General features: G+C 50.7%; 7 protein-coding genes across 7 annotated transcripts; 1 reads left to right on the plus strand and 6 right to left on the minus strand.

Moving 5' to 3' along the window:
- Window positions 1-296: 296 nt before the first annotated feature.
- Window positions 297-2,529, minus strand: F4807DRAFT_469698 (glycoside hydrolase/deacetylase; the record flags this gene model as incomplete). Its single annotated transcript, XM_048002736.1, has 2 exons — window positions 297-1,133; window positions 1,190-2,529. 2 exons carry the CDS (start codon window positions 2,527-2,529, stop codon window positions 842-844), a joined length of 1,632 nt encoding a protein of 543 aa, XP_047858470.1. The 3' UTR covers window positions 297-841.
- A 727-nt stretch (window positions 2,530-3,256) lies between these two features.
- Window positions 3,257-5,228, minus strand: F4807DRAFT_206816 (putative GABA permease). Its single transcript, XM_047993872.1, has 2 exons — window positions 4,283-5,228; window positions 3,257-4,195 (listed from the first exon to the last, which is right to left on the minus strand). Exons 1-2 carry the CDS (start codon window positions 5,073-5,075, stop codon window positions 3,510-3,512), a joined length of 1,479 nt encoding a protein of 492 aa, XP_047858471.1. The 5' UTR covers window positions 5,076-5,228; the 3' UTR covers window positions 3,257-3,509.
- A 3,432-nt stretch (window positions 5,229-8,660) lies between these two features.
- Window positions 8,661-10,753, minus strand: F4807DRAFT_449882 (PRO1 protein; the record flags this gene model as incomplete). The annotated part of the gene is made up of 2 exons (XM_048000066.1): window positions 8,661-10,546; window positions 10,654-10,753. 2 exons carry the CDS (start codon window positions 10,751-10,753, stop codon window positions 8,661-8,663), a joined length of 1,986 nt encoding a protein of 661 aa, XP_047858472.1.
- Window positions 10,754-11,047: 294 nt separating this feature from the next.
- F4807DRAFT_206857 (uncharacterized protein) lies at window positions 11,048-11,876 on the minus strand. Its single transcript, XM_047993874.1, has one exon. The coding sequence runs from the start codon at window positions 11,784-11,786 to the stop codon at window positions 11,337-11,339; it is 450 nt and encodes a 149-aa protein (XP_047858473.1). The 5' UTR covers window positions 11,787-11,876; the 3' UTR covers window positions 11,048-11,336.
- Window positions 11,877-18,321: 6,445 nt separating this feature from the next.
- F4807DRAFT_409910 (uncharacterized protein) lies at window positions 18,322-22,195 on the plus strand. Its single transcript, XM_047996573.1, has 3 exons — window positions 18,322-18,755; window positions 18,856-19,068; window positions 19,128-22,195. The coding sequence occupies exons 1-3, from the start codon at window positions 18,753-18,755 to the stop codon at window positions 21,543-21,545; spliced, it is 2,634 nt and encodes an 877-aa protein (XP_047858474.1). The 5' UTR covers window positions 18,322-18,752; the 3' UTR covers window positions 21,546-22,195.
- F4807DRAFT_409914 (manganese and iron superoxide dismutase) lies at window positions 22,168-23,850 on the minus strand. Its single transcript, XM_047996574.1, has 3 exons — window positions 23,613-23,850; window positions 23,297-23,446; window positions 22,168-23,188 (listed from the first exon to the last, which is right to left on the minus strand). The coding sequence occupies exons 1-3, from the start codon at window positions 23,815-23,817 to the stop codon at window positions 22,656-22,658; spliced, it is 888 nt and encodes a 295-aa protein (XP_047858475.1). The 5' UTR covers window positions 23,818-23,850; the 3' UTR covers window positions 22,168-22,655.
- A 372-nt stretch (window positions 23,851-24,222) lies between these two features.
- F4807DRAFT_206995 (tyrosine tRNA ligase) lies at window positions 24,223-25,892 on the minus strand. The gene is made up of 2 exons (XM_047993878.1): window positions 24,601-25,892; window positions 24,223-24,542 (listed from the first exon to the last, which is right to left on the minus strand). The coding sequence occupies exons 1-2, from the start codon at window positions 25,519-25,521 to the stop codon at window positions 24,309-24,311; spliced, it is 1,155 nt and encodes a 384-aa protein (XP_047858476.1). The 5' UTR covers window positions 25,522-25,892; the 3' UTR covers window positions 24,223-24,308.

Here is a 25,892-nt window from a genome sequence, read left to right on the forward strand (position 1 = left end):
TATGTACTGTATGCGCGACATCACACAGCCACAGCCTGCGGGCTCTTGTGAGCCGAACAATTTTGCTCCAGCGCCTTACAAGGCCGTTGGTAGGATTTATGACGTGCCCCATGATATGTGCGTGAACAGGTTGTCAACTCTTCTGCGAGACCTGACCCAAGGCCCTGACGGCGGGAAGGAATCCTTGCATACAGCTGTCGTTGAAGAACACGTCGTTATTCATCCTGACCACGTCGAGGGTCTATGCCCCCACCACGGTCATCGGCCCAACGATTGAGGTAAACAGTTCTCATGCCGAACTTCCGCACAGTCCTGAAATCGTACGCATGCGCCGCGACAACGACAGCCTCGTCCGGTCTCACCCCACTAGGCCCAGAGCTTTCTTGTAGGCCTCCGACCAAATGCTCGCTAGAAAGCAATATACTTTCAGTCTTCCTTCAGGCCAGAAGACCGCATCAGGTCGAACTGCAGCCTCATAGTCTCATTAACGAATACGAATAACTCGAGTCCTAGCTCCTTTTATGGGAGCGGTTAGCATAGGTAGGAAAGTAGTGGCGTTCAACAGCCCAAATGCCGTGCCAGGTTAAAATTAATGATAAAGATAATGTGGCTAATCTGTGGAATGTCCTTCTTCCTCGGAGGTCCGACTTAATAGCGCGTAATTTGGGCGGGTGGCGGCTATTGCCATCCAAGACATCCTCTCACGTTGTCGAGAGAGAAATTTGAAGTGTAATCAAGCATGGCATGGATAGAAAGCCTCATATTGATTCTAAATCATGATGGGCTAAGCGCTGGCTTGATATCAAACCTACCTACCTGAGTAAGAATAACGAATAGTTACCTACTTGCGAGACGTCTGCTCTTTCAGCCATTCCTTGGCGATATCCTCGTGCTTATAAAATTGCACGGACTCTCCCCATCCTTGTAGCCAGCTAATGATACGTTCTGACATTCCGATTATGTGTGCCATTCCAGACGTGTCGGGGTGCATCAAGATAGGGAAAACGAAATCGACAGAGTCGTTGGCCCTCTCGCTGTCATCCTCGCCCTCGACGCTGGGGGCGTTCTCCCATAACCACATAAACTTGTCCTTCCACATCTGCTCTACGGTTCTAGTAGAGACGTATCCCATGCTTCAACAGTGGTCAGCCCAATTCTCTTACAGGAGAATATCACGATATTTGCTTACCTGTTAGGAAGATGTGGGAGGTACTGCAACGGCATCATATCCTCGTTATACCAACCGCAGGGGATTTCAACCAACGGATGTTGACCAGACTCTAGCGGCCCAATGGTAGGCTCAGTAATAGGTGTAGGCTTTAGCCAAGAGGAAGCAGGCTTTGAGAAGTCAATCTTCTCTATAGGCGGATCGGCCGGAGTCCAGTACGGCTGAGAATCGTGGTGCATGAGAGACGAATTATAAAGGAAGCCAAACTCGCGGAGAAGCTCGACGGTGGTCTCTCGGATGGTATACATGGGAGCACGGTAGCCGCGAGGTTTCTGTCCACCGCACAACTTGGTAGCGACTTCAATGCATTTGACCAAGACGTCGCGCTCCTGCTCAGGGGTCATCTGGTAAATGCCCTCATGGGAATAGCCATGGAGACCGATCTCAGCACCCGATTCGACGACTTTCTTGACCGAATTCGGGAAGGTCTCTATGGTGTGGCCAGGCACGAACCAAGTCACCTTGTCCGCGATGTTTTTCTTCTTCAGCATATTTAGCAAACGAATTGCGCCAACCTGACCAGCGAAAATGCCGGAGCTGTAGTCGGCCATGTTATTGTCAGGGTGGCATCCCGTCCCGAGCCAGTGGGAAACGGCGTCAAAATCAAAAGAGAGCGCGACCTTGACACGCTTTGGGCGCTTAGTAAGGGTGCGGGGGATACTGGTCGACGCAGGCTCCGTAAGAGAGGAGTCATTGAATATTTCGTACTCGCAGTCTGCCGGCCCGCCGGCATTCACCGGAGCCATATCTTGAGGACAAGCAGACATGACGATCACCAGGTCTGCCTCCGCCTTCAGCACCACGTACTGACCCTTTTCACTCGTCGGCGGCTGAATGTCCAGCCCTCCGAAGTGGTTAATGGGGACGTTCATGAAAAGGTTTAAGGGGTCAGGAATCCAATCATCCGCGATCTGGAGATTAGGATATTTGTCTGCTGGACAGCTCTGTTTGAGGGCCTGGTGCATGTTGTCGTGGCAGTTGTCATGATATTCGACGGCGCCTTGCATGCGATAGCGTTCCCGGTCGCAAGCCGACCAGACCATGTCATGTACACCAGGTGACGTATCTTCAACCAACGTGAGTATAGGCTTCCGACGGGTACTGTAGAGGCTCTTGCCCACGCGTGGCGAGACGGCGACCAGAATGGTGCGCGAATGCGACATCGAGAGGTAATCATGACTATCGTTGGGATTGAAGGCCCAAAAATCAACTACCTGCTTGCCATACGTATTGGTGACCTTAAGATACTGGCCCTTCTGGATAGGGAACGCAGCACCCCTACGAGCCGGAAGTATCGTCATTGTGAATGAGTTTTCCGAGTAAAATATGATATTGAAGAAATGATGATATCTCCCAGGTATATGGAAACATTGGAAGCATCATAGTCAGTTTTGTTTCAATATAAACAGGAATAAGGCCATTTCACCCCCTCCTTTTGAAGACTGATTTGATATCACCAGTTATCGGCCGTTATTCCCATTGCAGATAGGGGAACCTATGGGGGAAGGATGGGCACTGCATCGGCTTCCTGATGCCACCCAATCTACACCTAGGTTACCTAACGTATCTTTTGGAGTCATTGATAACTTAGAGCTTGTGTATATTTGCTCTGATAATCTAGAGATGCCCATTAGTAAGATTAAGAGCTCGAATATCTCGAAGCACTGTGTCACTCCGCACTACAAATTCCAAGTAAATCAGGTCTTTTACCTAACACATAGCAGTCGCGGTCCTATGTTATCGAATACACCTGTTAAAAGAGTGTGCCCAGAGTGAGATCACTTTCACGACAGGTCTCCTCGGAGAGTACCTACCGGTAGAGATTGGTCAGGGGACGTGAGAAAGAAAGGTGCTGATTGGCAGATCAAGAGCTACCATCTCCTGTTTGGGTAATGCGGCTGGTTGAGATAAGATTAATAGGGGGAGTATCGGGTTGGCCGTCCCGTCGTTAAATTCGGCTCTCTCCTATCTCCTCACTCCTCAACGTCGGCAAACTTGTTACGAAGCACGGCTTTCCCGTTTCCAGGCCTTGTGAGGGAAATCATCTAAATTGGACTACCAACACCAACCCGTCCGGAAATAAGGTGACTCAAATCACTCCAATGTCACTTCAATTTGTGGCGATCAGATGATATCTCGCCCCGAGCTAGAATACCTAAAAATTAAATGAAATAAAATTGCGAGGCACTCATCAACTAGCATCAAACCCTTTCTCTTAGTACAGGCTTGAAATACGCTATACAGAATCATGTATACTGCATAATGCAAATCTATCTATTATTTATCTGCTCATCCCATCTATACCTGTAGCTTCTTTCTCACAAGCGCGCTCCGACGGTTCGCTTAAAGCAGGGGTAGCTTTGTCTAGCAGAGGCATGGTAAAATTCTTGCGTCCGCCAGTGAACCAAGTCACGGCGGATATGAGCATGACCAGGCCGACTGCCGCGGAACAATAATTCATGTTCTGCGAATCGATCGGGGCGGTGCTGGGGAAATTAAACGTCACGGCGGCGAAGAGAAGGTAGCAGGCACCGATCATATTCAGCGGGACACCCCAGCGACCGAGACTGTAGTAGCCTCCCTGTAGTCGAACCTCTGCGCCGCTGAAGTGTGACATAAGCCGCGAGAGGAGGGGTATCGCATATGAGACGTAGAAGCCTTCTGCAGCGATGGAGATGACGGTGTTGAAGCCCGTGTACGTGCCAATATAAATGGTGTTGAGGGCCGCCTGGATCACCATGCAGATGATAATAGCTACGACTGGCACTTGGAACTTTTTGTGGACGCTGCTGATCGTCTTCGAATAGGGGAGGCCGTTATCGCGAGCAAAAGCCCAAAGGGCGCGCGAACCCTCGGCCATAATACTATTAGCGCAGACCAAGAGGATGACCGTGATTAAGCTTGATAGGAAGCAGGTCCCAGCTACGGATCCCGTGCAGTCGTAAATGATCTGGATCAACGGCACGCCTAGGTTGGAAAGGGTGATTAGCAGCTATACGGAAGCATGGGAAAACACCTTGTCCAAGACAAAGGCCGAAGAAGACGTAAACTTACCAGTAGATGAGTTAGCGACAGAATCGATATCTCCAATACAAAAATATGCCGCGATCAAGAAGCAGAGTCCGGTTATTGCGCCCAATACGACAGCGGCGACAATAGCCTTTGGCGCGTCTCGCGAGGCATTCCTCATTTCCTCCGTCATGTGCGCAGGAGCATCATAGCAGCACATCGAATAGAATGTCTGCAAGAGACCGGCAATGACGCCGAGGGGAGCAGACAGCCCAGTATCATTACGAAATTCTTGAAAGACGAACGACGGTTCTTGCTTCTCCTTTTTCGTGGCGACCATCGTGATGGTGATGACGAAAAAGGACACGATGTTCCAAACTAGAATAACCTGCGTGATCTTATTCATAGCCTTCGGAGCGAAGATATTGACGTTGCCCACGGTAAGGATAATGAAGTAAGTAATCACTACAGTGTGCCACCGCTCGATCACATAATCCGGGTTCGCTAGGTTCGCCATGCCGAGGATGAAGTTGGCAGCGATGAAGTTGTTGACAGAGCCATTGGCGATGAGGCCGACGAGCATAAACCATCCCGTCACCCAAGACATACCGCGAGCCCATCGGCTCGGGGCCAAAACGGCTACCCACGAGTACTGCCCGCCGGCCACTGGGTACGCCGAGCACATCTCGGCAAAGGAGAACGCCACAGCTAATGAGAAGAGAGACACGCCGATCCAGGCATATATCATGACTAGCGGACCTCCCGAGACGATTCCTACTATCAGCGTACCCCCTAAAGCGCTCCAACACGTGACGATGCTGAAGGAGAAGCCGATCATGCCAAGGAGTGAGAAGGAACGGTGAAGTTCTGCGTCTTATGTCAGCGCTGACTTTAGGCGTGCAAATAAATTATACAGACCTTGCTCGTAGCCAAGATGTTCGAGGTTTGCATCATCACTGACTGTTTTGTCAAAGGGACTGCTCATCGGATTGGGATTGTCGGTTGCGCCCATGATGTCTACTGCTGCCCTAGGGTAAAATGGAACGCAGAATTTACCTAGATGGCTACCTAGGTAGGCCGGTAGAACTAAATCATAAGAAAACACAAGAGGAAGAGGTACAACCTGAGTTTATCGACAGCGAGGTTCACTTAATCACACTCAACCACAAACCATTCATTGACAATAGACTGGGCCGGAAACATCTTTCATCCTTATTTCCGTGGGTTAAAGATACGGGGCCCCGCAAATCTCCAAGGTTGTATGCGATGCTGGGGCTAGGAGATAGGATTTTGCCGTCACTAAGAAATGCTATGATATGGTAAAACCACTAGTAGGAAAAGAGGAAAGTCAGAATAAAAAAAACATTGCTAAAGGAACCGAATCTGTACCATTATAATCCCTTGGACGAATACCCTATGAAAAATGGTATGTCCTCCCCCTTTTCGCGGTGAAGGCTCATCAATATGACTGCATCGCCGCATATTCAAACTCGACATGGACAACTTCGTCATCTTCGACACCAAGCGCATGTCCACAAACGGATATCCTCTAGTCGTATGAGTCAAAAGCCGCCACAGGATGGTGGGCTTCTTGCGCTCATGCGTCTTTGGTTTCCCTTCGCTATCAAGACAGTCAAGGACTCGTCCTAGATGCGAAAACGGGAATATACTCCGTGGTATCGTTGTCGAGGTCTACTAATCTCAATAGACTAGAGAGTAGAGAAAAACCATGATACTATATCTTTACAATACCTTTCTATTTGAGACATCATTTTTAAGTAATCGAACCTACCTATAACTAACACCCGATCAAGATTGAGCCTCCCTTTGGTATTGATCAGTCATCATTGCGAATAGGGAGGGAATATGCAAAATATATTTTAGGAGTTCTATCCACTGATCCAGTGTATCGAAGGGCACTATGCTTCGGCTTCGAACACCTTTACGAGACGGTATCCGACCATGAGGCCACGTTATGCCATAATCTCACAGCGGGCTCGACTTCAGCGATGCCAGTCTCCGCCATCTGGGGGGAGAGGGGGAAGCGCTGGTAGACCTGTCAGGACCAACAGATGGCGTTCCCCCTCGCAGGCCTCCCAGTCCAGAACCTCAAGTAAAAGTCTGCGATGCATGACGTCGATATCTCTGGGCGGGAAACCTGGTTAAGACCGTGCGCACACAGCTCGCTGAAGAAGTACTCGCGCCAGTTAAGCGCCAACTTCGACCGGGTCGACTGACAGCAAGGCCTTGACGACCCGGCCATGCCATTCTAGGCCCGTCCCTATGAAGTCAAAGACGGCTTTGACCAGCCTCTGCTGAGCGGCCTACCAGGTGTCGAGCGATGTTTGCGCTTGCGCTCGCGACAAGGTACGGGTACATACAACAAGCCCATAGCCGTTGTCCGGGTAGTCTCGTGACAGCTCACCGCGGCATAAGGTGGCGACCCTCGACCTTGATAGTTGATCCGGCCACGCCACTGGCGTCTGCGAGGAACCCTTCCTTACCTTGATGCGTGCGATAATAAGATGTGTTCCGTAATGTTGGGATACTCGGCGCGATGGGCCGTTGGGAAGAAGGAATCGTTGGACTCCGAGACCCGTCAGGCGCAGACCGCTTGTGCGACAAATTTTTTTTTGTTTCGCTTGTGGGCGGAGAAATAGATCATCGCCTCGCTGTCTGCCTTATGACGGAATTTCGGAAATTTATATTCCTTGCCCTGCTGAATCATCCTCCATCCTATAGGTAGCTTTGCTATTCCCCTAGGTATGGCATGTTGGGGTGTTATGGTGCCAACTTGTCAAGTGGCAGAGTGGTAAAAGTTGAATTGCCGTGCCCCGGCCGAGTGGCTTCGCAAGTTTCAAAAGGTGGGAATTCAAGTTCGGACGAGTGTCATTTCAGCTTAGCAAGGATGAAAGAAAGATCCCTTCCATACGTCATTGCTACCTTACGTGCAATTGATGGGAAGAAAGCTTGGACTTCTCTGCGCATGATTTTCCCGCACAGCCCGCTAGAGAAAGCCTTAGCGATATGGTGCGATGGTTGCCGAGATCTCTCTGATCCGCGTGGTTTTGATCTACGGTGCAGCCAGCTAGTATCCGTAGCATCCATAGCATGGCAGGTTATAGCAAGTAATTCCTGACCAGTGCTCAATTAGCCCGCATTCACGCGACAGCAACGCCACGGGTCTGCCTTGCACCTAGGAACTGCAATCGGCATTCGCAGCTGAAAGTGAAACTCCCAGCATAGCTTATCCGTTAGTCCAAGCCATCAGAGGGTCGTGATGCAAGTCAAAAAAGCGCCTCTTTTGGACCGGCTTCCCACATGCGGCAATTAGCAGCAGGATGCGGGCCCGGGAGGGGATCTGGATCTTTTTTCCCCATGTGAAACCGATGGGATCGTCGCCGTTGGGCGTTGAGCACATGACTCATCCCTCATCGATCACGAGATCCATTTCCCGTTCACCGCTCAGCGACTTGCAGCATATTCCAAGTTTCCGGGTTCGGCGCAGGTGAAGTATCGTGGGTCAATACTGGGTATAGAAAAAATTTGCGGCTTAGTTGTGAGACTTTGTTGTAAGGGAGAAGTTGGCTTTGGTTTTCAATTACGAAGACAAGGACAAGGTCAAGGACAAACTCAATGTCAAAGGAAACTAATTAAGCCACAACTCAATTGATGTTAACTGGCTAATGAAACTAATTAGCCCATAACGTAATTAGGTCAAAATATTCTAGGTGATAATTTGTTCATTTTAGGGGTTCGCATAAGTCACAGCAAAATATTGAAGACTCCAGAATATTGTATACTTTTTGAATTTTATTGAGATTTGTGTTATTATATTACAATAATAGATACTTCTTCGACTCTTAGGGTTTTTAGTCCCCAAGAGCTTCGAGAGGCGGGGGCAATCAAATCGGTGCCTCCTAATGAACCTGTCCTTAATAAGACTTTTGCCTTTCAGGGGCAAGTAAAAATGCTAGGCCTTTATCCAAATATACACCAATGCTTCAAATTGCCCAAAACTCCTTTACCTTCCCTACCAATGCATGCATGGTATATATAAGTGACTCGACGATGATATATCGACCCAAAAAGTAGAAAATAAGAAATTGTCGTCGCCTCGTAAAGCCATAGCAGGTTCATTACCTCCCAGTTGTGGTAGTCCTCCCCGACTACCCGTCATCATGATTGATCCAAGCCCCTTAAATCCTGCCAATTCCAAGTGTCGTTCCGGTTGCCTTGCGGCTACCTCTCTCTAGTGGGTATTATCGTAGTAAAAAAAAAAAAGTAAATAAAAAAGTTGTGTGCAGTCAGCCGTAGTCAAAGTGCAAACGGGATAGCAATTTCCTGAATCGCTCCAGGAAGCAACCCGCAGATGAGGAGAGGGATACCTCCCCCAAGACCAGCTGTGAGGTGAATGATCAACTTAGATCAGTAGGTAGTCCAATCCCCTCATCTGCATGATATCTCTCCAGGAGATGTAGGGCGCTTCCGGGGTCCCGTTAGCACTAGGACTCGGCTGGCTGTTGTCGGCCTGTTGCCAGACTTCGTTTAGCAGGGAGACGACGCCGCCGAAGCTGCCGTAGTTGGATGCGTCACCGAGCTGTGCGATGCGGTCATTGAAGAATTGTCGGAAGCTGGAGTTCATTCCGCTGACGGATCCACCGATCAAGTAGACCCAAGATAGGCTTCGGTCGAAGCCACCAGGGCCAGATGGGATAAATTGTAAAACATTGGTTAGTTTCTCGACGAGGCCAACGCAGCTGGTTTGACTGGGTGAGAATCCAGGCACCAAGCTGCAGAGGTAAATGCGGGCAGCCAATCGGAAGGCGCTGGTGATGTTCTTGCTGAGTTGTTTCGGGCTAAGAGATCCATTGGCGTTGAATGGCATTTTAGGCCCGCAGTCGTTGGCCTCCGTCAACCCAATTTGGTCACCCAGCGCATGAACGTGTGTGCATAGAGTGATATCGTCCATTCCCTCCTTCTTGAGCGCCTCGAGGCAAGCAATTTCGGAAATGAGATACATGACGTGGTCGTCGCAGCCCATGAGCTCGCGGAGCCCAAGGAATGGGTTAGTTGTCGACAAGTGCTTCTCGCGATAGGTGTGCGCAAAGGTCGGGGCTCGCCCCTGCATAGTTGCGCCCAAGATGTCGATCCACGCGGTTAGCGTCATGTTGAAAGGTGTTTGAGTCAACTGTTCAGTTGAGTCGGAAACTAATCGAGGCAGATCCAGTTTGTTGACCAGGGAGTTCACCGCCTGGAAGTGCTGGTGCCATGGGATGTCGGGCAATGAGTCATCATACCGTCCAACGCAGCACTGGAAAAAGATGAGACCAAGGGTGGCCTCAAGAATCTGGTGGTGGTTCTCATCCTTGTTTAGCGCATCGCAAAGTGCAACAATGGTGGCGTGTCGGTGTCGCATGATGTCATTGTCGATTTCCTCGCCCTGGACGTTCATCGTGGCCTTGTAGTGTTGCGCCGCGATCATGAGGCAGCAGTGGAGGTAGCCCTTGTTGTTCTGCAGGTTAGGTAGGATGAGGTCGGAGCCGACAGATCCATGTTGGTTAGTTTCCAGAATAGGGAAGATAGTTGGCAGCACGAATTGAATGAAGTGGTCCAGCAACCGTTGGTCGTTCTCGTCTAGTTCGATGTCGACTTGCCTTGTGTTTGTAGGTAGGCCGTTGGCGAAGTCAAAGAAGTTGTAGTTCAAGGTCTCTTCTGCTAGCGACTCGCGGCGCTCCTGGAAGACTTGCTCGGTCCACTCGCCATCTACGGGGTAAGATGGGAGGACGGTTCCTGGCGGAGGCGGAGTGTGGTAAGTGCTGAAGGTTGAAACAGTGGATTCCCGCAGTGTTGGGACGTCGTTGACGAACATTTGTCGCTCGGTCTTAACATCGATCTCGTAAGGAGACATGTTGAACATGAAGTCGGCGTGTGACGGGAGCATGTGCGGATTGTAAGCCCCATAGTCGTTAACATTGGGCGGGCTGTTGAAGTTGAAGGCGAATTGCGAATCGATCGATGCCGACCTTGTTCGGTCTAAGGGGTCCGAGAAGGTTGCGGAAGTAGGGAGAGAGTGAGACAAGCCCGGCGGCGAGCTAACCGTAGTTTGGATAGTGTGAGAAGCCTTCTCGGAGAGCTTCTTCCTCTTGATGATCATCTTGATCTCGTCCTTGTGCTGTCGTCTCGCATCGTTGTTGCTCCACCACATTGGTCTCTTATATTCACATACAAGACCGAGGTGCTTGCATGCTGTGCACATGGGAGTACCCTCATCGCACTTCTTCCGTCGTAATCTGCAGGTATAGCAACCTATAAAAGGGGTGACATGTTAGTATGTGGTTGCTGACCAACTTACACGCACCGACGACGATCCGGTGTAAGTGGCCGTATAAGTCAGGGTATAGAGGAACACCAACCTGTTCTGGAACGGCGGTGCATCTGTGTCTTAGCTTTAGAGTTGGCATTGTTGTTTTGCTTAGCAGCAGCCTTCGACTTGGTCGGTTGTGCGACGGCCATGTTGACGGTTGATGCTCTCATTAGGTCTCCCTGGGGGTTGGGGGGTAGACTTGACATTTGTATCTCTGTTCAAGGTCAAGGTACCTGCGTCGAGATGGTAGTGGGGGGGTGTATGCTAGTCGCAAGCCGAGCGAAAGCGGGAGGAGACAAGGGGAGCCAGGGGCCCCAGTTCTAGGTCTAGGTCGATATTTGCTAGGATCTTTCCAGAGATTGCGCCTCGAAGCCAGTAATTGCCCAAAAACGCTCAATGCTCTCAAGTCCTCGTGCCCGGTGAATAATAATCCGCGAGTGGGGATAAGACCGACCAGCGCGGAATGGTATGGGGTGTGTTCGAAATTCGTCAAAATTAGTATTATTTTCTTCTCGTCGAATGAATGATAGGATCCAAGCAAGTACCAGCTTGCCTTTCACGTTAGTCGAGTTTAGCGGAATGAGAAAGGTATAGAGAGAGGAAGGGAGGTTAGGAAGAGAGAGAGAGAGGAGGAATATAGTTAAAGGGAAACTGGAACGACACTTGGATCTTCTACCCTTCACAACATCTATCTTCGAAAAAAATGTTTCCTTAGATTGGAGGTGTGAAGACTTATATCGTGGCCTCGTCCTCTTCGGCCACCACTCTAGCTGCATCGTAGGCCGGCGCATCGACGAAGGCTGTGTTCAAAAATAGCAACAAGACGCAATTTGGGGTAATTCCTTTTTTAACCCATGACTTTTGTGGCCTAATTACAGACCACAACATATGCAAATTAGCCCAAATTGGGGTAGCAGCTGGTGACTTGAGCCGGATATGCGCTTGCGGATTCCAATGAGCATGGCCGGTTCGCTGGATTGTGGTCGAGTCACCCGGATGATGGTGGGTAACGTCGACCACCTGGCCAACCACCCCACTCGAAGTGAGCGGTACAAGGACATTGTACCACTCGGTCACACTCGCGGAAGACGGTGGCTGCAAGCAGCGGCAGGGATCCTTCTGCAAGGTAGACGACGTTGAGCGACTAAAAGAGGCAGTTCCCATACGTGGCTTGCCGGTCATTGGATAGACCAGTTGAAGGTCCGGCCCACTATGAATGTCACCACCATGCAGAAGGGAGACATGGGGTCTTGTCGAGCACTTGCAGATTTTCTAATTGTGCCTTTCAGCGAGTGTGTATGTATGGCTTGTCTGTGTGAGAGCGACCTACACCACATACCTTGCCAGCCCTGTATTCATCCTTGCATCGAGCAAGCCCTTGCGAGCCAGGGTCGACGAGTTTATTGAAAGCCGCAGGGATTTATTAGCGTCGATCGACCTTATGAAGAGGTAAGGAGAGGATGAGAAGTGCGGTTTGTACCACCTCTAAGAGGAGAAGCTATTCTTTTCGAGGAACTTTGTCATGCCACCTCCCAGTCTTTAAGCGGAGATTGTAGATCGTCGGACTATGTCTGGGAATTTCTCACGCTTCCTCGCTAAGTTTGCACGTTGATGATAGACATGCTGTGCGAGAAGAAGCACGAGAGAAGAGAAACCCCACGTGCGGGCTTCCATTCTTGAGTACGTAGAAGGACCAAAATCGTCGTACTCAGCACGCAAAAAGTAATATGTATGCAAGGAGCCATGGCAGCTTGCCGATTGCCCTCGCATTGACCATTAGGGCACGAATGGTGTGGTTACTTTGCATAGGCTGACCGATAATCATAGATTGCTCTGCTCTCGAGCTGCATATGTAGTATTGAGAGAACCCAAATTCGTACGCAGCTATACTACGTAGTACGTAGTTTAACTCGAATTGTATTCCGCATACCACCCCCGCTACTCTAGCTTGTTACTGCATACGGATATCATATCGCCGAGTGGGGAGTTCTGGTATGGATTAATAAGTTGTCCGTCAATAAAAACTAGGTTGAATTTTGCGAATTTGGCGAGCTTGGAGACGGCTCTCGATAGCGAGTTTCTACTCTCCTAGGCCGAGCGGGGGGGAAACACGGCTCTATACGATTCGTATAGCATAATTACTATATTCCCCAAGCGTCCATTAGGCAGTATTCGTAACTGCCAATGAATGCCGAATCTATGGATATGAGCACGAGATTGGTCGCGAATTTAGACCAGTAAAAGTCCGGTAGCAGGGCTATCAGGACCGGCCTCTTGGATACCTTGCAAGCCAGACGGGACGACGAGGTCGGGACAAGGAGTCGCGCCGATACCAAAATGCCCGCAGCCGAACACCGGAAGTCATGTGTTTTCCTGGTATCATTTTGATTGTAATTTGTTTAAGCATGGAAGAAACATGCTCGTGGCTTGTCTTGTTCTTAAGTTCGACGTTGCTGTGGCACCGGTGAACATTTCCAATTCTCGAGGGTTGTAAGAACTCGCCAATCAGATGAGTGTACAAGGTATATTGGTGATGCGTCCTTAAAAGATTTCAGGGAGTAAAATAAAGGCAGTTGAGCATTTTGATTCGAGGCTCTAGGAAAGTTGGCGCCAGTAGCGGCCCTAGCCGAAATCTTAGTGAATGTGACAAAGTATGGGTTCGGGAAGCGGATTGGCTCGAGCTCGGAAGCTAAATCCTTGCTCGGCCGGGATTAATTCATGATGGAGGGCGTACAATTAACCAATCTCTGCTCGAAAGCTGCAAGTTCCCATTAGCGTCATTAGTATAACAATGGGTCTCAGTGGGGTCCATATGCAAAATCTTATGGATCCCGGGATGCCAAGACACGGCATCAGGGGTCTTCTTTCCTTTCTCTCTAGATTAGCCAAACAGACAGCTGTAGCTTCTCGGCAGGCTAGCCCTAAGTAAGCTACTTACATAAGTACCCAGGTACCTAGAACACCAAAGTAGCTTTCCCCATGATCCCGCCAACCCGTCAGCATTCTCATTTTAATCAAGCAGTGGTCTATGCACCCCCAAAGCTCATAAGCTTCCTGGGGGGCTGGTTTGTGGCTTACCGGATTTGCATACGAGCCGGAAGCTGACCGGCTGTTGGACGAAGATCACCCGATATCAATTCGTCGTGGAGGGCTAATTTGCTCACATTGTCTATCACTTAGCCCAATATTTCTAAAATTATCCCACTTTGCACACTTAGCATCCTTTTCACTTGACTAATTATGGGCTAATTTGAGCAACTTAACTCGCATGCGACCGCACGGCGGGCGCTAAACCGTCACACACTTATCTGCAGCACTTGACCTCGGACCAACTTGACCAACATCGATATTAGTTCTATTTTTGAATTAACCCACATTCTTCAATTCGTGCCCGTCTGACAATGTGGGCTAATTTGGTTCTCCCCCATAATCAATAGATTTTAGTCCAACTCGAGTTCTTTATCCTCATCCATGACAGCGATCGCGAGATTAGCCCCATTGCGACATAACATCATTAATAACTTTTCAAGCCTCTTTCAACTTTCAGGCGGGAATCAGGCCCAAGCCACCCCTGTACGCAAAAGTTCTTTTACCGACCGTCCCGACATTGTGGTCTAGGTAGCAGAAGCAAGAAGACGGCGACGGTTTGCAATGCATCTCTTTCACCAACATGTAGATTAACTCATGCGTCATGCCATCCTTATGCTCGCATGCTCTGGCTGCTAGTTGTCATATAGTTGTCATTAATATATGCTATGCTACATAGTCATTATACGTGTGTACGTGGTGGACGGATAAGTGGTAATATGGTCTCATTGCGAATGGGGTTTGATACTTTTCCCCGTTTATGTACGTGATTTTGCCTAGCATCTGGATGCTACTGCTACTACATAGTATGCTACGAGAACAATTGGGGATACGTGGGATACGCGGGATACGTATGTACATACTTCCAATTTCTATGCACGTGTGTGTATATTGCGTATTTTATATACCAAGGTAAGTATTTGAGCGACATCAATGCCGAATATCGTCATTCAGCCCCCAAACATCAGATATGATAAAATCAGCAGAGTGGTAGAGAACCTTCTTTCCCCCGGCTCCACCCCCGTGGAGTTCTAGACAATGGGCTGAACGGGTAATGGATATTATCAAAGAAAAATTGAGTCCGTGCAGCGAGCTGTCCTGGCTGTCATGTCCGTTCCAACCCTGCCAATTCGTGGTGTTGATGCAAATCATCATAAAAACAAAAACCCAAGGGCTCTAACGGCTCTAAACCGGCAGCCAAGCTGTTGCGTCCCGGTCTATCATCCGTCGGCTAACGATGGAAGGATTGCTGCACCTAGGCTCTACCCTTCATCGGTCCGCTGTGACTCGTCTCATAGTGGAGATGAGCTAGGCACGAATCGAGCTGGTATTAAGCCGTTCACGATCTACTAATCATCAAATCAACCAGGTTGTCTTTAATGCTGACTATGCTCTAGCTACGCTGCTACGGTGATTCAGGGATCCAGATCCCCTAGCTCGAGTGAGATTATTACCTGCATTCGTCAACATCTCCCTTGTAAAACCCTATTCGCCTATTCACCGGTTGGAGGCACTCGACGGCGAAATTGAAGAATCACGAAAAAAACAAATTAGAGCCTCTAGATGGCATGGCATCTAAGCATCGCATAACACAGATCTTCGTCAGACCACGAGGCGTTCACTTCATTCGGAATAAAGGAGAATCAACCATCCACCAGGTGACTAGACTCGCATTAAGAAATCCTCATGTGATAACTTCTAAATACCCCTTCTCGGCGTGCCATTGGGTCCCCGGCCTTTTGGATCAACATCGCTTAAAATCGAGGCGAACCCTTTTCACCCTGGAGAACACAGCTCTCTCCGCAGCTCCTCCGAGTCTAAAATGCGATTGCTTCGTAACAATGAACCCCGAAGTCGTCCAGACTCCAGGCGAATCAGATAAACATTCGCCAATGTGATATTGCCACTATGTCAGGGTCAAGAAATGACGACTCACATCTCGATAGTTATCTATTTGCCCAGGTTGGACGTGCCATTCATGTCGGATATAGTCGGAAGCGACCATGTTCATCAAATATTTCTAGTGAGTCGTGTCAACTTAGATGTGGATCGCCAGCTATGTACGATACGCAAGCTGGTGACAAGGAAGTAACCGTAGTTACCACGCATAATGCCTGAAGCGATCTGCCAGGCGAGCCTCACAGCAACGGCGGCGGAGACGAGCTCACCAGCGGAATCACAGAATTACTAAGTCTAATAGTCTACCTAGATAGTCTAATAGTACATCCCCCGTCGGTCACCGACTCGTAAAATGTTGCATTGTTGCCGTCGGACGAGAACGAGTACGGGGATCACGTTGTCTTAGATCTTGGTTTGCTCCCTTGAAAGTCTAAACTAGCTGGTGACGATCTTGCATTCGTTTTATCAATATCAAACTAACTTGTCGGTGTATTCCGCTAGAACATTGGGCTGGCCGGCGCTAACGTAGCAATGTATGTGTGAACTCGCTTCGCGGGGAGCATACGGACACAGCTTTTCCAGCTGCATACCGTATGCGGGAACCTACTGGCTTCCATGCAAAGACTGCAGGACGAGGTGTGACCCCCCGCCACATGCTGTTCGCGGAGCTGGTAGATTACCCAGTCAACGACAACTGCCTTATTCGTCTTCGCTGGATCGTTAAGTTCGGATGGCCCTGTCTAAATGAGAAAGAGAGGAGGATAGACTACGAATTACCTTTTCAACGACCTACCCGATTTTACGTGGCTTACGTCTCGTTACAGCCGGGATCGAATTATCGATTGGTGAATTATCTTCCGCTTGGGTAGGTACGGATAGCTGAATGGAGAATATCGTTTCTCCATTCCGTCATATCATCGTGGGAATCGTGGGACTCGGCCATTCACGTACCTAAAGCCTCTGATATTCGGCCGTCATGTGTCCGTGGACCAGGTCACGCTGACTCCCACGATATACCTTTCATTGGGTACCAAGCCTAGGTGGACCCGTCGCAAGGGACCGTGGAACTTTCGAAAACTTGTTCCTTCGACACCGGTCACGGCCGCCTCAAAGATTCGAATTCGAAGATTGGGTAGATCCGTAACTAAGCAAGAGCCGGACCGCTCCAGATCCATAGTGTGGAGGCGCTGTTGTACTACAATTGTCGTCTCGTCGGGAAATGCGAACATGAACGTCTTCCTTGGAGTGTCTTTGAGATCCGTTATTGGCCCTCACGATATCCCGTCATTGGTGAGGGGGAAGCCCTAGTTTCTCCGAATCGACTCTTAGCACAGAGATTTAATAAGAGATCGTTAGTTGGAGACGCCAATCCCATCGCCTCGCAACGTACCACACGAGAGGGGTCAGGTCGAAAGATAGATAGAGGAGAAAACACTGTATGGTTATGGCATGGTAGTATGTAGTAGCATGTAGTACCGGTAACCACCAAAGCACCGAAGGGCTTCTTAGGCGCACAATACGCGGAATACCTACAGCAGTATCTTGCGCATCCCATAAGCCCCCAGTGGGGAAACTACGGCATATACCCCCTGGCTCAACGTCGTATTCTCTCCTCCGTCCGTCTATCCGACCTGAGCCGGGTAGTGGACCACCTTCCAGGGCTCTTTTCCAGGTCAGGTCTTCACTCTTACTAGCATGTGCAGGCCGCTGCAGAGAAGAATACCAAGGGCAACTAGGGGTAGGTAATGTGCAAACTCGCAGATTTCTGCAAGAACCGGCCTGGGCAAGCTGCTGGGTCGAAATCCGCAAGTGCTTATTGCCATTGCCATTGCTAATGCTTAATGCCCAGCGCTTCCAGTGATCGTTCGACCAAATTATCGTATCCTGGGTTTTCATCAATTGAACAAGATCCGCAGGTCCTTCACGATAGGCCAGATTCGCAAGGTATGACGACGAAGAGGTCCCTCACGTCTGACCGCCTCAGTAGATCAGGAACAGTGGAAAAGCTCAATTGATGGGAATTTGACGCCGTGATGCAGTAGTGCGGGCTTCTCCCGTTGTACGGGTAGTCCAAAGTGGCTCAAAGTGGCACCTACATATACTGTATATGCTGCATATAGTGAGTGCTGCTACATCACACAGCTTCTGCGGAGAACGATCGAAGCGTGAAATGATCTTCTCGCATGGCAATCGACCCGTAAGGGGGTGGCCAACGTCTATGTATGTCTAACTATTCGAGGCGCTTTTCGACGTCTTCCCTATGGGTTGACGAGAACGGGTGTTGGTCCCTCCGTGCAGTCTGCATTTGTTTAGAACCTCTTTAGAGTGCGCCACTTTTTGTTGCTAACGGTCACTATGGTGGCGATGCCTAATCGGGCTCGTAGTCGAAGAAAACGGACATGGTCTACGCCATCCTTGTCCATCCTTGTCGCCCGCAAGCCCGTGCTTAGGCTATCTGGGCGCTTAGAAGACGATGCCGGCTGGGTAGTAGACAAAATCTGGCCAATGAAAACTCGAGAAAGGCCCAATTCTTTCCTGGCACACCTTAGTTTCTGTCCAACCAGCCTTTCGCATCTGGTTGGTTTAACGCTGGGCATGTGGTGGGAAGCATTCTAGCCTTCGTGGGATTTTGTTGTGCTTCCCACGCACTAGAGAGGGGATGCTATTATTAGGGACATAGGACACAGCAGTTAAGAGGTTAAGGTGACCTGGGTGATCTCTGGCTATGGCGACTCTCTCCGCACCAACAACTAGGATGAAGTTGTTACTGGCCTGCCGTGTGAAGGGCCCTAGACCTTAGAACAAATCACATCGTGATTAGCTCCCTATCATCACAGCGTTTCACCGTCTCCTGCATATACCTAGATAGTCTGCCCGTTGCGATCCGGGGCTATACTACACCATCCCATATATGCTAATGCCCATACATATACATCCCGCACTCGCCCGTGGTGTAGTTTAGTCCATTTTCTCCCCCCCTTTGCGACGTCGAACCTGTCCCTCGACTACCTATAGCGAGCTTATTTCCTTTCGTTTTCGCATGATATCATATACCCCCCTGATTTAGACAGAGAAAAGAAGAATTAGTGAAGCCGGCGACGGCGTTGGTATCTAAAATCGGATTTGTTCGCATATTTACCTCCCGTTTCTAAATTATCCAAAATGGTAAGCTTATTAAGTGTCTCGGTAGTTGTTCACATCCTATGCCGGGTTCGCCCCGGAGCCTTATCTTCGAAGTAATAGTAACTGACCCTCAATGCCGTAGAATACACATTCGCTTAGGATGAGCGAGCGGTCGCGAAGAGAAATGCGCCAAAAGAGTCACTTTCACGACCCTTTCTTCGGTCTAAAAGGGCTCGACCCTCGACCGACCTCGATTGCGACTGAGATTGTAGATACCGAGTGGGATGAGGATGAAGATATCGTCAGCGAAATCGAAGATGACGACCCAGATTCGCCACGAATAAGCTTGAATTCGGTAAGATTTATCATCCAATGCCATGCCATACTTGCGCTTGCGACTAATAGAATCGCTAGTCGGGACAACCAAGTGTAACCACCCTCTCTTCATATGAAGAGGCACAAACACCCAGGTCGAGCAGGGCTCGCGAGGTGTACGGATTCGACTTCGACTCCTCGAAGCCGGTCGAGGGACCCAGAGGCCCGCACCTATTCCGAGCCTCGACGACGTCGTCATTCAACTCCTTCGAATACCAATCCGCCCTAACCCTCTCTCCGATAACGCCGAAGACGGCCAGGCCGTTCGAGGCGGATCATCGGTTTCCGCTAACATACGAGCCGCCGCCTCCTAAGTCGCGCAACAGCCCGTTCCAATTCACGCACGAGAAGCTGGTCCCGGGCGACCTGTCGCTGTGGTCGCCCGAGAAGGTGGCGCAGTGGATGCTCAATGCCGGCATTGAGATCCCGGTCGCCGAGAAGTTCGTCGAGAACGACATCAACGGGGCTATCCTGATTACGCTCAAATTCGAGGACTTGAAGGAGCTCAGCATCCAGTCCTTCGGCGTCCGGACCAAGGTGTGGGAGGAGATCCACGTGCTGCGAGACAGTAAGGCGGCGGCAGAGGCGGCGGCAGCGTCTCCCCGGCCCGAAACCCCGATAGAAGATGAAGAAGCCAAGGAGGTAAAGAGGGAACGGAGGAGAGAAAGAAAAGAGGAAAGCAATGGCGCTCCTCGTAGTGAGAGCGTCAAGCGATCGAGAAGTGTGAAGGGAGGCCAAGGCAAGAAGAAGCCCGCGCACGAAGACATCATTTCACCGCTAGAGTCCGTATCCATCGTCGGAATCGAGCAGATGATGCCCAAACCGCACCACTGCTCCAAAGGCGAGAACTGCTCGAAGTACCGAAGACAACAGCGCATGATCGAAGCCTTCAAGCGAGACCACCCGTTCGTGGACGTGGAGCAAGGCGGCATCATCATGGTGGCGGGGGACCCAGGGAACCCAGAGACAGCACCGGCCATCAACCGGCCCTCGTCGACGGAGGCGCTACGGCCCATGTCTGACGCCGTGCCGTCCGTGATCGCGTCCTCGGACGTTCTCGGCCCCGGCATGCCCCCCTTCCAGTACCTGCAGGAAGCCGCCCTGCGCAATCTGCAGACGCGCGACCCCCAGGAACACGTCAGGCAGTTCCTCAACTTCCAGCACCAGCACGGCGACGAGTCCAGCTCCTCCGCCGAAGTCCCGCCCACGCCTCCCTTCGAGGTTCCCGCCATCGGCACCGCCAGCACGACGCCGACGCCGACGCCGCGACCTCACGAGGGCCTGCGTGCTTTGCCTAAGCTCGCCATTCCGGGACAGCAACAGTCGCAGGTGCAGCAGCATCTGCAATCTCAACGGCACTCCCAACAACAACAACTGCGCTCCGCGAACCAGACGCCGCAGCCCTCGCACTACCCGCAGCGGATGGACAGAGCCGAGGCGCTATCGCCAGACCTACACAACGCGCCCTACCGCTTCGGCACGCCCTTCTCGGACATGGACGTGCCGCTGACCGCCGTGCCCCTCGGCCCCGTCGCGCGCGACGCCTCGCAGTCCGTGCCGCCGGACATGAACTACCGCACCGCGCCGCTGATCTCGCGCTCGCAATCGCGCGCCTCGCGGCGCCCCTCCTTCCAGGTCATGGCCCCCGTCGAAGAAGACGCGGCCGCGACGCCCGTCGCCCGCGTCTACGGGCACCGGTACACGCACTCCGTCTCCCCCAAGACCTCCTCTCCGCCTAAACCCTTGTCGTCGTCGCGGCATCAACAACCGCTCCAAGCCCCCCCTAGACCACAATACCCATGGTCCCCGCCCTCTTCGCGGACAGCTTTCGAGCGCGCCGCCGCTCCAACACAACCCGCGCTCCCACCCTCCGCCGTCAAGGACGCCGAGGGCGTAACATACGCCGGCCCCGTCAAGAAGCGCAAGACGCGCATGCTACGCCACGAATGGCACGACCACTACGCGACGCTCAAGGGGACACGCCTAGCGCTGCACAAAGACGCGGCGACGCGGTCGCGCGCGCTCGAGTACATCGACATCGACGACTACGCGATCGCGTGCTCGTCGCTGTCCACGGGGTCCAAGCTGAACGCCGCCTTCAAGGCCATGAGCATATCGCGGTCCTCGAAGAACAGCGGCGGTTCGTCGGCCGCGGACCCGGATTCCGTCGCCGCGTTTAGTTTTCAGCTTATCCCCCAGCAGAGCGAGGGGGGTCGCGCTCCGGGGGCGTTAGGAGGACGCTTGCGCAAGCGTGAGAGTCAGAGTGTGGGGTCTGGGCCGTTGCTTCCGAGTCCGCCTGGCATCGAGGGCGCTGCGAATGGCACGGGCAAGACGCATCATTTTGCTGTGCGCAGCCGCGACGAGCGGATTGATTGGATGCGCGAGCTTATGCTGGCTAAGGCGCTGAAGCAGAAGGGCGAGGGGTTTGAGGTTAGTGTTAATGGAAACATGATCTAGGGTCGTTCTAGATCGATATACGTAGTATAACCTACCTATCTTTTGATTTCTTTTCTTTTCTCGATGCCTGCCTGGCTAGGTATGGTTTATATATGGAGGTGACGCACCTACACGAAGTTAATGTCCTGTGGTTGGTTGGTTATCGCTGCTTGCCTTCTCCGTCGCCGGCTCTTAGCAAGCCTTGGTTCGACGCGGGATAGGAGATGTTTGGTTTTGGATGTTGACGACAATGACGGGAGATGCTAATGACGGCTTACGGCGACTGTAATGGACGTGGCAAGATTCGATATCCCAAAGCACTGGACGCTTCCGCTTCAAGCAAGCAACCCACGTTTTCTTTTTCTCTCTTCTCTTTTTATACCTACTACTCTTCTGGCAATTCGTCTTCTTAGGTTGCCGCTTACACAAAACAAGCGAAGGCAACTTCATTAAGGGGGCGTATTAACGAAATGGACTTTTTGGAATGAATACCTTTTTTCTTACTCTTTTTTGGTTAAACGAATGATGGGCGCATGAGATACCAGCACGCTCCTTATAAGGTTGTTATATCATATCATGTATGTCAGGGCGACCTGCAAAAATTTAGGTAGCTTTGAAAATTTGGAAAAAGGAAGATTGATATAAAAAATAAAACACCTACTTCACTTCAATACTTTCCCTTCTCCGTGGTCCTGGTAGCGAGTGATACTATTATAAGTTCTATTATAAGTCGTATATGTATAACATAACCATCTAAGCCTCGGGTTATGGATGTAAGTTAGTTGAAGAGCTATCCCTTACTTGACAACCTACTTGGCATGGATGGAATGACAAGAATAGAAACAAGAATTTCCATACCCATTGCCTAAAGTCAAACACCCATCATTGCAAGACCACATACTATCATGTATCATTTACACATTTCATTTATATAGCACATGGCCCTCTCCAGCCTAGCCAGCTGTCTGTCTACGTAGGTAGATAGGTAGCTATCTGCAAGGGATTTTCGCGTCGAATCCCATATCATACACCGGGACCAAGCGAGTATGTAGTAAGCCTTCTAGATACCTAGTCCTAGTACCTTCCACATATCTACCTGTCTAGTAGGCACCTAGTAAAAAGCCTCCTAACCTAAGACTTGAACCTCCTGCTCGGGATCGCGCGATCCTCGACCTTATTCCAATCGATGACGTCCCACCAGCTCTTGACGAACTGCCTCTTGCCACCCACATTATTGGCGCCGATGCCATAGTCGCGCAGCCACACGTGCTCCCACGTGTTGAGGCACAGCAGCGGGATGACGTCGATGCCCCCCGGCGCCACCATATTGTGGTCGACGAAGCGGGAGCCGACGTTGGTCGCGCCGGCGCCGGCCTGCGTGCGGCCGAGCCAGCCGTCCACGACGTCGCGCCCCGCCGGCCCCTGCGTGTTCATGTCGACGCCCTGCCGCCGCCAGTGCGCCGCCGTGAACGGCGTCCCGGCCAGGTACGTCGGCAGGATCTTGAACTGCTCCGACTGCGCCGGCTTCACGAGCCAGACGAAGCCCGGCCCGAACATGCCCACCGCCGTCGACAGGAACTCGCGCCGCAGCGTCTCCACCGAGCTGAACTGCCGAGTGATCTCCTGCCTCAGCTGTTCCGGGATCCTGTCTTCTCCTGTAGGTTCTTCGGGGGCTGTTAGCCGTTTATCTCTTCTTTATTCTCCTGCCTTTTTTGCTTCTCGCTCCTTTTTTTTTGGCCGGATTTGTGCTGTGGGTTCCCCTCCTTGCTTACCATTGGGTCCTGGTTCCACTCTCGCGAGGTTATCGAAGAAGAAGTGGTTGTTGTATGCCATAGAGGCATAGTTGAAGATGTGTGCCAGTGAAGGCTCGCGGGCGGTCGCTTTGACGATAGATAAGGGGTCTTGTTGTCCGAAGTCGTCCTCTGGTTCCCTAATTAGCTCTCAATCCCGTAGTCTTTTATAACATGGTGGTGTTTAGAGAAGAGAAGCACCCCGCGATTCGTTCCCACAAGTTCGATTGCATGATCCTTCCCTTGCCAATTGCACCAGCTACTCAGCCCGTAGACCCGTAAGATCCTACCAACTTACCTGCAATCATTGTGTTGAGCTTTTCTATAACAAAATTCATGTATTGCGTCCATGCTAGATCGAAACCGCCTGGTGATAATAAACCTGGAACTCCTTCCTCGGGTTTGAATTGGTGTAGATATGGAACAGAGTGTAGCTGGCGTGAGGATATTGCCGGGCGCCATAATCGGCCTGGCCTTGGTATGCGTAATCTTGGTCGCAACATTGTGGGTGTGTGGTTGTGTATGGAGATATTTCAATCTCGAGATTTGAATTTAGTCGCTGTATCCAGTAGCTCACTTTTTTCTGGTAGCAGGCGCGAGCATGAGTGCGCTGACCTCTGATTGGCTAAAACTCATTCGGCTGGGGAACATTGAATTCGCCGCACATTTCTTAGAAGTACCAAAGTACTTACTATACTTGACTGGTCAGGGGTATTACGTATTTCAGCTTTCAACATCGACTTTAATATCAACTTATAAGTGTGTCAAGTTGGCCAATTACGACTTTCAGTTTAGATACCTCATAATTAGAGAAGTTTGCTAGAATCCATTCTGTTAAAATGACATCGTCAACTTTCAAAGTTGGCAGCCTGAAAACACCTAGTCACCTTGTAGGTAGACATGTCTTTCTATCAGTTCTATCGGAATATGCATATGACGCCAAATGCATTGTATTTGCTGTCAAGAGGTATCTGTTCACTTTATTATAACTCATTTATTCACCCTCCTTTAATTTTAGTTGCTCTGCTTTCGCAGCAAGTGCGGCCGCACGCTTAGCCGGGTCACCCTTATCCTTCTGCTTCTTCACTTTTTGCTGCTTCTCTTCCGGTGGGTAGGCGAGTTCTGCGATCTTCTGCCATTCCTCCGATGCATTGAAATCGCTGCGGATAGGTTCTAGAAGCTCGTTGAGCGCCTTCGTTAAAGCAGCCTTTAGCAGCTGGGGTGTGAGCTGTAGAAAGGTGAGTAACACTAATAGCATAACATCCGAATAATTAAGGGCAACTTACTATATCTGCCTCGTAATCTGCCTTCAGCTTCGCGATGTCGTCGTAGATAATAGGCTCTTCATCTCGTCTGTCGACCACGAAATGAGGCTTCCCCCTCGTTTTTATAGCCTGCACTCGGAAAATGACATGCTCCACGAAGGCCACAACACCATTACCCTCGATCTTCTTCGGTACGCACACAGCCTTCTTCAACTTCTTGCCGACGGCTTCGGCAGTATCCAAGAGGTCGATCTTGGAATCCGGTTCGCTGGAGCTCATCTTCTGCGCCTCTCCCAAACCTGGCACCATTGAGTGCATCAGGTGGGCTCTGACTTTGTACCCGATCTTCGGCAGATTCTCTAGCGCGAATGTGAAGATCTTGCGCTGGTCAAGACCACCAAGTTGCGCATCGACGTCGAGGTACTCTTCATCTAGCGCCTGCATCAGAGGGTAGGTCAATCCGCCTAGGAATGGATCGGTGGTCTGCTTGACGACTTCGGCACCCGCTTTTTGCGCAACCGATATTCTAGTCATCCCTTCCAACTTGAACCGGTCCATTGTGTAGCTTTCGCTCTTCTGGTACGAGCTTCCCTTGATGAATTCAAGTTTTGTGATGTCCACGCCGACAGCCTTCAGCAAGCTCTTAACAATGAACTCGTAGTATTTGAGTCTTTGCTCGATCAAGTCGAGCGGGGCCTTCATGTTGTCGAGGTAGGCGTGGAGGTCGGCGAGGAGGATCTTGACATGGCAGCCGGCGTGGAGGAGTTCTGCGACCTTGGTCATCGATACGAAGTAACCGCAGTGAGGTCGGCCTGTCGTCGCCGTTCCCCAGTAAACTTTGAGGTCTCGTTTCTGGTTGAGGATAACATCGTCGATGATTTCGGGGTTGAGCACTTCGGTCAAGTTGGCCTTGATTAAGGCAATCGACTCCTCGGGAGTCATATTTGCGAATGAGTGTCGCGCAAAGAACGTATGGGCCGCTAGAAAGACGAAAAGACAGATTTGTTAATTTTCACTTTTTTTTTTTTCTCGTTTTACCCGTCGTATAATCTCAAGGGACGTGTACAATTTGATATTTTTGAGTCAGAGGGGTCCGATAGAGGGGCATTGACTCGGGGAGATGTGGGGTCAATTGGATTGGCCCGCCGGAGATATCGGCGGCCTAATTTGGCTTATCAGACATCTGAGGCGGTGATAAGACGGCCCAGGTACCTGCGCACCAATACTAATGTACTGAGGTACCTCTTCAGGCAGCTTTAGAGATCCTAGAATTCTATCCATAGAAGTTGAGCATGCTGTTCACCCGTCATACT

The sequence above is a fragment of the Annulohypoxylon truncatum genome, assembly GCF_022578515.1.
Source record: "Annulohypoxylon truncatum strain CBS 140777 unplaced genomic scaffold F4807scaffold_3, whole genome shotgun sequence".
Taxonomy (NCBI): Eukaryota; Fungi; Ascomycota; class Sordariomycetes; order Xylariales; family Hypoxylaceae; genus Annulohypoxylon; species Annulohypoxylon truncatum.